We start from the raw sequence: 13,677 nt of genomic DNA, 5'->3' as shown, positions 1-13,677 counted from the left end.
GGGGGAGGGGCCTTCGATCTAGTGTGCCGTTGGAACAGGACCGACGAGGGTGCCGAGCTTTCGGCGGTGGGCGAGGTCGAGGGTGAGGTTGCGGAGGGGGTCGGGAGCGGTGAGGTCGTTGCTGTTGAAGGGGAGTTGAGTCCGGTAATCATGAGATAAAACATACGGGACTAGTAGTCCCGTATGTTTTCTGAACCCTTTTTTAAAATCGACCTCTTTTGCCAAAAAACGGTCTATTTTGCTAATTACTTCAAAAAACGGTCTATTTCGCTAATTACTTTATAAAAACGGTCTATTTTGTAAATTTTCCCTATATAATAATCGACATGTACCGAACAGTGCTCACCCTTAAATCTTAATATATGGTGCGCGATTGGAAGCATGTTTTAGAGAGGAGAATTTATGTTGATGTAGGCGTCAAAAAATGCTGAGAGATATCCAAACACAGCTCAAAAGGAAGTCATCCAAAAAATTAAAGAAAAGACAGTCTTTACTGTCTCGCCGTACGAGACAGTGTTTGCTGTCTCTCCGTGCGAGACAGTGTTTGCTGTCTCTCCTCGCGAGACAGCGTTTGCCGTCTCTCCGTGCGAGACAGCGTTTAATGTCTCTCCGCACGAGACAGCGTTTGCTGTCTCTCCGCGCGAGACAGCTTTTGCTGTCTCTCCGCGCGAGACAGCGTTTGCTGTCTCTCCGCGCGAGACAGCGTTTGCTGTCTCTCCGCGCGAGACAGCGTTTGCTGTCTCTCCGCGCGAGACAGCGTTTGCTGTCTCTCCGCGCGAGACAGCGTTTGCTGTCTCTCCGCGCGAGACAGCGTTTGCTGTCTCTCCGCGCGAGACAGCTTTTGCTGTCTCTCCGCGCGAGACAGCGTTTGCTGTCTCTCCGCGCGAGACAGCGTTTGCTGTCTCTCCGCGCGAGACAGCGTTTGCTGTCTCTCCGTGCGAGACAGTTTTGAAATGGTCAGAAACCACCTTGAACAACTGCCACACACGTCCATTAACTGTCAAAGAACATGGGGAACGTTGTGGGCGAGAATCACATTGACAACTGCCAAAATAACGGAGTTTTAAAACGTGGGAAGGCAGTTACAACAAAAACGGCCAGACGGTTACTGTTCACGAGACAGTATTTACTGTCTCGCGGGGAGAGACAGTCTTTACTGTCTCGGAATTACTGTTCACGAGACAGTATTTACTGTCTCGCGGGGAGAGACAGTCTTTACTGTCTCGGAAGTACTGTTCATCCTGGAGGCTATAAATACCCTCTGAGATCGATTTTTTGGGGGAGGCTGATCATTTTGAGCACTTCAGAGCAATTCAGAGCAGAGAGAGGGCAGAGTACTCGAGCTTCAGCAACTCCTTGATATTCAGGCTTTGACTTGGTTTCAAGAAGAACGACTATCTTACCTTGATTAGATATCGTTTCAAATTCTCACTTCGATAAACGAAGTCAGAATCATAAACCCCTCACGATTCAATCAGAATCTGTGATTTGGTGGTCCACGGGCTAACGCACCCCCGGCACAGGCAAAGATCCCACGCAAGCAGCGATCCAAACAACGATCCTGCGTTTGTTTCTCAATAGTTGTAATTTTTATTTTGTTGTGTAAAAGAGGTCTTATAAAAAGGCTATCTCTTTTTTTGAATTTATTGTAATCGACCGAAGATATAATGAATTCCATGACAAAACCAACTTTTGACTCAAACAGTAGGTAAGTTTGTCGAACCACGTAAATCTCATGTCTTTACTGTTTTCTGGGTGTTGGTTATTACTTGTAGGTTTCCTCGATAATTCAGTCCTAGAACTGATGAGAGGAAGAGTGTATATCTCACTTTGTTGAGATATTTCACTTCTGTTCTTGTTTTCTTCGTGAAACAGGAACATAGAGGTTGGCTTGAGCTTTTGTGAAAACAAAAGCCAGAGTTTTCTCTCGGCTTATACCGCTCCGCGGTGTGAGGGCGTGACTCTGCATGCGTCCAACACTTTTTGGCTTGTATCTGATGTTAGTTTCTTATGCAGCCTTTTTAAAGGAAAACTTCTTATACCACATACACTATAAGTTCACATTTTCTTTTCTTTTCTTTTATTTGTTATAGGCTTCTAGATGAAAGTTGGATAGGATCCAATTATCTTAATTCTTACCATCTATCTTAATTCCAATGGATGACTATGCCACGTAAAATTTCTATTGTTATCTTGAAAACCACTATAGTCAAATAAATATTTGTGCTAGTGGAAATCTTAGATAGTGTGATCTAATGTATCCGGTAGTGAGATAGACATTAAGGGTTGAGAGAATTGTATCCTCTTCAATCACCATTTTTAAATTTTTTTTAGAGAGAACTCTTCAATTACTACTTAATTGGAGAGTATCTGAAAACAGCTTATTGTCTACTGAGTTCAGTGGGATTTAATTGTTATATTAAACCGGCACCTTTTTTAACTATGTTATAACCTACTCTAGGTTTGTATAATGTCTTATTGAAAAATCTTGAAACATAATGATGTAATCCTCTAATCTTTGCTCAACAAATAAACACCAGAGAAGAGAGGGCCGGGGGCAAAAAGGAAAAATAGTTCAATTTTTAAAATTCTTGTAGTTGTCACTGTGACACTCAAAAGAAATATAGATCGCTGAAATTGTCATATGAGCGCTGTAATTAATAGTTGACTTATTTTTTTCTCTTTGAGATCACTGGAAATATTGTGCATGTATTCCTCCAAAGAGAGAAAATTACTAGAAACATTTGAAGTACTTTTTTTTTCATTCGTTTGTCCACAAGAATTTAAAGTGCATACCGGCACACACAAAATTCATTCGTAGATCTCTTCAAGTGCCAAACCAGCTTGCTCTCTGAATATTCCAAGTCAGTGAAAAGTTGATGAGAATATCTAGCAAATTATACGTCGAAAAGAGTTACATGCTCGTCTGCTGCGAAAAAGCATGTGGACTGAAATAAATAAATAAATAAAATAAATAAACATGAAACTAGCTAGACCCGAAACGTCCTACCTGTCCAGATAGAAGCAGATGATAATGTTATAATTATAAAAGAGAGAGAGTAGAATTACAATCAGAAGAGATTATTGTATTATCCATCTCCAAGCCTTCATCGATCCCACACAGAATATATAGAAACCATTAATGATGGCTTGGAATGCTAGGATTATTTTTTCAAAAATAGGATTCCCAAAATATTTGTTCAAAAAGTTGGAATGCTTCCTTATCAAAATTGCCTCTTCTACTATGGGAAAGTCTCTTAACAATTAAAAACTGGGAAAGAATTTTTTTTTTGAGGATTTTAATTACATGCTAGAATTAAAAGATATTGAATTCTATAAAGGCTAATATTAACTATTGGTCATTACTCATACTGTAGAATCATGTAGCTGTAGATATTTTTTTCTTCCTCTTGTGTCTTTGATGTGCTTTGTCACTCTACCATTTGGACCCATTTCCTATTTATACAACATTATATTATGTTTGTCAAAGGTAGCACATGTTGTGTTTACAACTTAAACAGTGTATCAATGCTTGAACAGTTAGAATTGAGGTGTAGATCAAACCTCGATTCAAGACAGAAGCTCCGGCGAGCGTGGGCGTCGACTCAGGCGAGGTCGACGGCACCCCCTCAGGCGAGGCGAGCTCCAGTTGGCAAGCTCGAGATCTTCGCAAGTGCAGGTGAACTCAAGATCGACTCAGGCGAGGTCGACGAGGGCGAGTTTGGGGGCGGATGCATCTTGCAGGCGAGGTCGAAGCTTTGGCGAGCTCAAGAGTCTCACACAGGCGAGTTTGAGACTTCTGCAGGCGAGAGCGAGCAAGTAAGGCGCATGCGAGATTTGGGGGTTCGCAGGCGAGCTTAGGGCGAGCTCGAGCACTGATGGCGAGTTTCCCAGGCTGTCGACAGCTTGTCGACAGCTCAGCTAGGGTTTCCCTATAAAAGGGAAACCCCAGGGCCGAAGGCAGTCACTCCACCTCTCTTGCAATCTCGTTTTCTTCCAATGGCGGCGACTCACCCTNTGCGATCTCTCTCTCTCTCTCTCTCTCTCTCTCTCTCTCTCTCTCTCTCTCTTTCTGATCTCTTGTTCTCACGTGATTGGGAAGGGATTTTAAAGAGAAATTTTAGGACAAATTTTCAAAACCAACCCTTTTAGCATTTTATTTGCAAAAACCGACCCTTTTTGAAAATAATTACAAAAACCGACCTGTTTTCAGCCCAGCGCTGAAAACATGTCGGTTTTTGTAAAAAATTATCCGAAACATCACGAGAGTTCAACTCCCGTGGAGTTTTATGGAGAAATTAAACTTCACGGGAGTTGAACTCCCGTGAAGTTTAATTTCTCCATAAACTTCACGGGAGTTGAACCCCCGTGGAGTTACAGTCAACAAAACAACGCATCATAGTCCGATAGCAGGTCCCAATCCTTCCACCTCCCCCCGACAATCCCATGGCCACTCTCCTCTCCCCATCAGCCATCCTCCCCTCCCCTCCCCCTCCTGCCCCCATCCGAAACCCCAACTCAAACCCATGGCCACTCTCCCCATCAGCAATCCTTCCACCTCCCCCCGACAATCCCATGGCCACTCTCCTGCCCCCATCCGTCCCCGACTCCTGGAAGGAGCGCCTGGTCTCCAAGGTGGAGAAAGGCACCAACGGCACCGACAGCGAGTTCTACAACCCCAGGAAGAAGTCCGAGAAGGAGTACCTCACTTTCCTCTCCGGCTTCCGAGCGCTGGCGCCCATGGACGCCGTGCTAAGCAACCTGGCGCTGTCCGACGTTGAGCTGCAGGATCTGATCACGGGCGCGGAGGAAGGGGTGAAGTCCAAGGAGGCCAAAGATGGGAACGGGCATGTGTACTATGAGTACGAGATCGACGGGGTCGGAGCGCATAGCTTGATCAAGGTGACCTGATTAGGTTGTTTCTTGAACAAAACCTTCAATCATCAGAAGAGCAGCTCTGGCGCTGCATCTTGGCCAAATCTTCACGGGAGTTGAACTCCCGTGAAGATTTAAGCAGAAATTAAGCTTCACGGGAGTTCAACTCCCGTGAAGTTTAATTTCTCCATAAACTTCACGGGAGTTGAACTCCCGTGATGTTTCGGAGAATTTTTTACAAAAACCGACCTGTTTTCAGCGCTGGGCTGAAAACAGGTCGGTTTTTGTAATTATTTTCAAAATAGGTCGTTTTCTTCACGGGAGTTGAACTCCCGTGATGTTTCGGAGAATTTTTTACAAAAACCGACCTGTTTTCAGCGCTGGGCTGAAAACAGGTCGGTTTTTGTAATTATTTTTAAAAGGGATCGTTTTTTGCAAATAAAATGCTAAAAGGGTTGGTTTTGAAAATTTGTCCAGAAATTTTATTGTAGAGAGAATAAAGAGGGGTATTTAAGAAGTGGGGGAATCTTACTGTAGCTACAGTAACGATTGTATTTATTGAGGAATCTCAAGTTTGAGATTCGCTCTTGAATTGTAATTTCATATTAGATTAATAAGAAATTTATTGTGCGGCTTCCGATGACGTAGGCAGTTGCCGAACCTCGTTAAATCTTGATGTATTTTCTCTATACTGCGTTTCCGCTGTCTTAGGGGTTTTGGCGTAAATTCCCAACATGAACATGTAAGATGGAGATGTTGGCAAGCCATCTATGTGTTGGTATTGCCTTGAACTTTTATGTGGTGTCATATCTGCCTAATTTGTTCGCAGGTGTCAATGCACTTATTTAATTGCTTTAATTATTTCTGTTTTCAATTGAAAGACTAGACACTCTCCTAACTTTTTTCGTAATGATATTCATACATGTCAGTAGCACTAAACATAGTGGGGTCAGTCATTCCATTGCAACTTAAAGTTAGTTAGATGTGTTGGTTTTGGGTGCATAGACCGAAACCTGGAAACAAACATGCACACAAGAAGTCATCAGTTGATCAAAGAAGAGGATTAGTCGATTGATGACACTGTAAAAAAACAACCTAAACACTCCTCTGGTAAGTCCACTGATGGGGTGCCATCAACTGACCAACAATATGCACGAAGCAGCTGAGAAGCCCTTATCAGTCGACCGATGCAAGTGCATCAGTTGACCGATATCGGGTCAAGCAGTTTCCTGGCCCGTTTGAGATTCTGTTTCGAGTTAGGGTTTTATATATATTCTTGAACGTTCTTTTGAGAGTTAGTACACGAAAAGGAGAGTATTTTTTCTGAGAGATCTTAGAGAGAGAGAGAAAGATAGAGAAGCCTATTGCAAGCATTGTAATCTTCTTCAATAATCAGAGAAATTATGGTGTGGCTCCCGAGGATGTAAGCACGTTTGCCGAACCTCGTTAACCATATCTATGACATGTGTAACATTTACTGTTTGATTTATTAAAATTTCCTCTATCACATCCAAAGCCTCGACCTCGACCTCGATAATTTGAATTTGATTGATAATTGCTTCTCTGATTGTCGTCATCTCTTTTATTGTTGTTATAACTACCACATCCTTGACTATTGTAGTATCCGCATCATCGGTTATTGTAGTTCACATATCCTCGTCCTTTGCCATAGGAATTTCCTCCTTGTTGGTCTCTTTCGTACTGCGCTCATTTGTTGTTATTTTTTATAAAAGCTTGACTTTAAAAAGCTTTCTCAAGGGGCTTCTCGGTTGATCTTTCGCCCATACATTGCTCGTGAACTTGTAAGGTACCTATCAACTCATCAACAATCATCTTGGACAAATCCTTCGATTCTTCGATTGCCACCACGATATGATCAAATTTTGCTGTAAGAGGTCATAATATCTTCTCCACAATTGCTAAATCTGTAACCTTCTCTCCGTTTACTTTTATTTGATTTGTCAAAATAAGTACTCGAGTGATGTAATCTGCAGCACTTTCAGCAGGTTCCATCTGTAAAATTTCAAATTGACGCCTTAATGTTTGAAGCCTAACTTTTTTCACATTCTCAACTCCATGGTACAATGTCTCCAAAGTATCCCATGCTTACTTTCACTCCTTGATGGATGTAGAATAACACCTTTTGATCCTTCTTCTTGATCTCACCGTGGGCTTTCTTCTCGGCTTTACTTGCGCTATCTGTGAGATCGGCAACTTCGTTCTCTACGATACCCAATATATCTTGATATTCAAACAATACCTTCATCTGCATTCTCTAACAGTGATATTTTTTCCCATCTAATATAGGAATAGAAGTTGACGTCGTCCCGTTTAGATTGTTTATGGCTTTGATGCCACTGTTGGAGCAATCAACGACAAAGCAAATATAAATATAATATATATGAGGAGAGATTTACTAGGAGAAGCAAATAAAAAAAAATCTCTTTTAAACTCTCGATTATTGTATCTACAGTACTTGACCCCTTTCTTTTTTTCTTCTTTTTTTCTCTTAGGTACAAGGATGCATGAATGCCTGTTTAAAGGCTTTACAAAATGTTTCATAATAGAATTCTAGTATGACTATAATTCCTAGAGATAACTAACTCAAATCCTTTTAGAATTATTATGATTAACTTCAACAAATTGAACTTAAATACCTTATAGTTTATGAAAGTTATACACCTCCACTTGTATCTTGCTGCACTTAAATCTCCTAATGCTTTCTAAAATTGCATGTTTGTACCTTCTGTACTGTTACCTAATCGCAAGAATATACTTTGTAATTTTCCTATATGAGTGTCATGGTACAAATTTAGAATAATTCTATGTTTTCTACTCTTTAAATAATTTATTAACATGTAATTGCCTATTAATATATTATTATATATTAGTAATAATTAATATGGAGTAGAGTTTTACAATAACATTGGAAGTTTTAGGGACCAAGTTAAACAAACTTGAAGTGGCATACAATATAATTAATTAACAATAATAATTAATTTAGTTTAGCTAAGATTAGAATATAATATCAAAATAAAAATAAAAATAAAGGTAATATAATCCATAGAAAATTTTTACCAAAATCTTTCTTTAAAAGGGAGTATAATTTTGTATATTTTTATATTCTAACACCAACTACCCCTAACGGCCTAACCAAACCCGGCCTGGCCTCGTACAACAAAACCAAAAATCAGGCACTAAAAGCGAGAAAAAGAAAATTCCACCGACAGATGCAATGATGCCTAGGTGTCAAAATAAAAATCAGACTACCCAAAAACAAACTCACTCTCCTCTTGTTCTCACAAACCAACCAGCCTCGAGAGAGAAAGAGGGGAGAGATAGAGATAGAGAGAGCGAGAGCGAGAGCCCAATCCCTTCTCTCTCTCCTCTGATCTCTCAACATACCCCCGATCGTTTCTCCAATGGCGTCTCCGTCGTCGTCGACGTCACCATCAACGTCAATGGAGATGGAGGAAGATTCATTCGAGGACGCGCCGGATGCGATCCCTAGCGAGAGGCAATCGGAGTTCTTTGGCTGGGTCTATCATCTCGGTGTCAACTCCATTGGCCATGAGTACTGCCACCTTCGATTCCTCGTTCTCAGGGGAATATACGTCGCAATGTACAAGAGAGATCCCAACGAGAACCCTGGCATTGTCAGTAATCTCGACCCCCTTTCTCCGATTATGATGATTTTTTTAGGGATTTGTTTGTTTTGGAATTGAATTGCATGACGCATGATGACAAGGGGTGGTAAACTGTATCCGTATTCGAGGAAAATACCCCTAACTATATTTGTTAGGATAAGGATATGGATACACAAATCTATAACGGATAGGATACGGTTACAGATGTGGTTTTGTAGTAAAATATGCGGATTCATATCCGAAATATCTGAATATATGTTGATCATAGAACTGCAATTGTTCCAAACTTTAGATTAATGAATTTGGGACTAATTCTGACGAACTAGAGTTCCAATCCTAGCTTTTCAGATAACAAACATATTAACGAACTCTCTTGTACCATATGGATTATAGTTTTTTCAATATATTTTTTTCTCACATCCATTTTGTATCTACATATACACCCACATGTATGTCCATATATGTATCCGATTTTAGCGAATATGGATATGAGTTTTCCTTACCACGGCATATCCGTATTCGTATCCATATCCGTGAATGACAGGCCTATATGAATATGGTATCATATGTGAGCCATATCCGAACCATTTCCACCCTCAAGGTGATCTATTAATTTAGAAATTTCTTCTAATTACTTGAGGAATATTATGGATTAATGGAATTATTTCTGGAGTAGAGACAAACTTAACATAAAACTAAGGGTGTTTTCATAATTTACCAAAACTATTTCTATGGCCTTTTCTGCAAATTGTGTGTGATGGGTGCATGTGCCCTTTTGAGGAACTATGTGTTGCTTCCGGATGCTTATGTGGGTGAAGTGGGATGGGATGGTGGAAAAAGTGAGGCTAATATTGGGCGGTGGCGGGGGGGGGCGTGTTGGACGGAGGGGGGTTGAGATGACTCCATGTTATAGCTTGATTGAGGTGAACAATGAGATTCAAAGAGTTAGTTGCTGGAATTGTTCGAATCTTGAGTTTTATTGGTATTGTGTATAGGAGAGTCTGAAGAATAGGTACAAATATTGGATTTAGGGTTAATGTGGAATGTGGATTCTTTCACCACTTTAAAATTGAAATATAGGAGAAACAATGATTTCTTCAGCTTCTAAGATGTACCCATCTTTCCATAAATTTTATGAAAAATAAAATTCGAATTCTCTTGCATGTGCAGCAATTCCAGTTATATATTGTCAATGAAAACAATGTTGACCTTATAAGAGTTGCAACCTAACTCGGGTGTAGGATGACAAATGCACAACATTTATTTGGATTCTGGTAGGCAGAGTGATGCTTGCAACAATCAGGCAACTGATAGAAGAAAGGGTATTCAAGAAAATGAATCTGTTTTTCCCAATTACAACACAGGGAAAAGTATTTTAAGTTCATTACAGGAGATTGAACACACTCAGATGGTGCAAAAATCACGAACTTAATCTATCAGACTATCCCATTGTATTTCACTCATCCACCCTAGTATTTTTCACTCTCTTCTATACAACCTTGACTGGACTAGCTTATAACTGCCCTACATTCTCATCCATAAAAAGCTTAAATCTTTAATTATTTGGTAGAATTTTTTTTCTTCAATTTCACATGTATCCCTTGATCACACAAGACTCTGGAAGTACTTCTCCATTTTACCATCACATTTTGATTTGATGAACCATATTTTCTACAATTTTACCATCTTGATGAATAATTGATTCAAGTAATGGAAATGATCATTCTGAGATATTTCTTGATCTTTAGTCTGTACCATATAATCACCCTGCTGGTCTTTTTGTACCTTGAGATCCATAAGTTTAAATTTTATCTAACCACATTTCTATGCTCTCAATGCTTGTCAAATTTAACCTTTTAACTTAATAGGGCTCTGTTGAGTCTTTTCAAACAAGCGAAATCTTATGGGTTTTGCTATACGTTTAGATCTATAATTCTAATTTTTATCTAACTGCATCTCTATGCTTCTGCATATTAGAAGAAGACAGCCTGTTAAGAACTTTTTGAACCTTTGTAAGGCATTTCAAATTTAACCTGTTAACTTGAGAGGACTCTGTTCAAACTAGCTTAATCTTCCAATTGTTGGTCAAAATAATTGAAGTTCTAAAGAAAAAACTTTAATTTTTATCTTCGGGATGCCATCCGTATTTTCGCGGAATAGATCATAATAAAATTCATGTATCTAGGGAGGATTCACTTTAGAAGCGACTATCCTGTAGATACCTACATCGTGGCATCTCACGATTGAATCCATTTAAAAAAGACCCAAAGTTAGTGATTTATCAATAGGTAATGTTGCCCCAATACTTAACCAAAGAGCTACTGCGATTAAAATGACTGTTCTAGCTGCCGGACGACGAAATGGATTTTGGAATTTATAAACATTCTCCAAAAAGGGTACTGTTAATAATTCTATTGGTGTTGAAACCATTAAAAGAACACCCGGTAGCTTATTGGGTACTGTGTGTAGTATTTGAAATACGGGATAGGAGTACCATTCGGAAAATATGCAAATGGATCTGCTGGTTCACCAATCATGGATGGTTCTAGGACTGCTAAGCCTACATTACATGCAATAGTACCTAAAATTACTTTTGGAAAAATATATAAAAAATCATTTGGCCATGCGGGTTCTTCATAATAATTATGCTCCATCCCTTTAGCCAATTTATCTCTTAATACAAGATCATTCAAATCATGTTTTTTATTATTGGGATAGGCGAATTCTTATCGATCCATCCCCTGAAGGAACCAGACATGATAATTTTTCATCATCCAGCTCGAGCAAAAATAAAAGGAATGACAGAAATAAATCAATAGAAAATCTGTATTTCATACACATCCACACATAACATATATAATGACTCTATGTAAGAAAAGATTCCATTTCCGTAGTTGCAACTATTCATTGCAAAGAATTTAGTTCTTACAGGTAAGTGCTCAATATCCAACCAGGCTTTTTTTAAAGAAATCTCAAGAATTATTAGTTTTCAGCTGACAAGTTCCAGCAGCAGAGAAGTTATTGCAGTAGAATAGACTTTGTTTAAGAGATGCATTTTCATTTCTGTTGTAGATGCTAGATTATGAACGTATTATAGCAGGCAAAGTCTGAGCAGGAACAAGCATTTATGCTTTTTAAATGTATACTGAACAGAAATATGGTCATGTATTACATCTTCATGTGAATTTTACTTTCTTCCCTTCCTCTTTCTCTGAGACAACCGTTGATTGTTGTACTATGTCAGATATTAAGACGTCGGGTAGCAAATGTCTTTATATTACAAATATATTGTGTCTTTTCTGTAACAATTTAACATACGATGTTTGTTTCTCAAGATTATTTTCTACACTTATTCGTTTCTTTTCAGTGTTTGAATTATTAAAATTTTTTGTTACACCTTTTGATCAATAAAGCTTTTAAAGTGCATCTTATTGATTTTTTTATATCTATCTACTGTTATCAGAACTACAGATTCATAGTTTTGGACCCTCATGGGAAGAATCTAATTGCATGGTGCTGTGATACTTTCTCTAATATTTTTTATATCTCAGAAACCTATCAGGAAAGGTGTTATTAGTCATACACTTATGGTGAAGGAGCTAGGACGTAAGAAGGTCAACTCTGGGGTAAGAGCCAAAAATTATACTTATCATACGCACTAGTGAATACTGTAAGCTTCTTAAAGTGATTTTTCTCTCTCTTGATATTCCGAAATGTCTATTTAATCTGGATGACTAACCAATGTCTTATCTAGGAACTTTATGTTGTAAGGTTCTACAACCGGTTGGATGAGACAAAGAAAGGTGAAGTAAGTAATAATTCTTTTACAGTAGTTATTCTTTGACCCTGTATTTCAGTGACAACGTAATTCTGTAATAAACAATCATTGGGTGCTAAACTTTCTATTCAAGATAATTTCTTTCCTTTTGCTTTTTCTGTTATGACAGTTATAGGTTTATACTACGTAAATATTTCAGTGTTAATATGTCATTACTTTTGATGGATCAAAATGATTAAGTTGTGATCAATATAGATCATTACTAAAGCATGTTTTAACGCTATAACTCATGTACAATAAAAGTAGGAGGTATTATGAACTTGCAATATCATGTCGATATAAACTCAAAAATATCATATATTTGACTTTTTCCCCTCTTGACAAGTTACGTGAGTTCGACTCTACTTATTGAATTGCTCCTGTTCTGATCACCACTCATCGCTAGACAGCTGACTGTGGACCTGATTTATGTTGTATGTACTTCTGCACTGAAAGAGAATAAGTTAATCAATCATCACATTTTCTGGTGAATTAAGAATTTTTTTGACTGTCCTATAAATGTTCTGTTTTATTAAATATATAAAATATTATAGTAAGTATAATATGATAAATCTTATTATTCCATTTCTTCTGTGGTTGGTTATGCATTCTATGTATATTTGGTAATGCATATATCTCCTTTCCTACGTATTACTTGCTAGTGTAAATATATCTCCTTCCGTTCCTATTAGGCTACTACTAAGACTTTCTATATTTAAGTCTGCTATAGAATTATAAATAATGTATTCATCTCTTGTCTAGTACAATCTATGAGGATCTTCAATCTCTTTCGTCAACCTTCTCCTTTTACGTTGGGTTTGACTCATGCCTTTCTTAATATGAAATTTTCTTCTCCATGGCATCAAGATTAACCATTGAGATTTTCTTTGTGACGAGCTCCTCCTCTTCACTTCATCTACATTGACCGTTGATAGTTCTCCGTTGACGTACACGGATTCCTATCATCGTCATTCAATCTCGCCAGCGCTAAGAGTTTCTCCCTTGATGTTCAAGGATTCCTATCCCTCGTTGTCAATCTCGTTGACCTTGAGTTCTCCTACATTAATGCCTTTGGATTCCTATCCTTCGCTATCAATCTCACAGGTGTTGGGTTTTTTCTTCATCAATACTACTGGATTTATGTCCTACTATATGTTCCAATTTTTCATCAAGGTTTAGACACATTAGCAATTTTGGCTCTTCTTATGCACACTCACAGTTTTTGTCCCACTGTAAATATATAGAATATTATATTAAATATAAGAATATTATATTAAATACAGTAGAGTATAATCTTACAATTTCATTTCTTTTGTAATTCATAGTGCATCTATCTAT

At 38.4% G+C, this 13,677-nt stretch overlaps 1 protein-coding gene across 2 annotated transcripts in view; it reads left to right on the top strand.

The window, feature by feature from the left end:
- Positions 8,147–13,677, top strand: part of LOC109851326 (protein ENHANCED DISEASE RESISTANCE 2) — a 58,434-nt gene continuing 52,903 nt past the window's right edge. Inside the window, exons 1-3 of one of the 2 annotated variants that reach the window (XM_020421399.1) lie at positions 8,147–8,531; positions 12,074–12,148; positions 12,277–12,330. In XM_020421399.1, coding sequence (XP_020276988.1) covers positions 8,298–8,531; positions 12,074–12,148; positions 12,277–12,330 — 363 coding nt within the window. In that variant the 5' untranslated portion in view covers positions 8,147–8,297. The remainder of the gene's footprint in view (positions 8,532–12,073; positions 12,149–12,276; positions 12,331–13,677) is intronic. The other variant, XM_020421398.1, reaches the window with a different exon arrangement.

This window comes from Asparagus officinalis, chromosome 8 (genome assembly GCF_001876935.1).
Source record: "Asparagus officinalis chromosome 8, Aspof.V1, whole genome shotgun sequence".
Lineage (NCBI taxonomy): Eukaryota > Viridiplantae > Streptophyta > Magnoliopsida > Asparagales > Asparagaceae > Asparagus > Asparagus officinalis.
The sequence above is the reverse complement of the archived record's forward strand: the minus strand, read 5'-3'. Positions and strand labels throughout refer to the sequence as shown.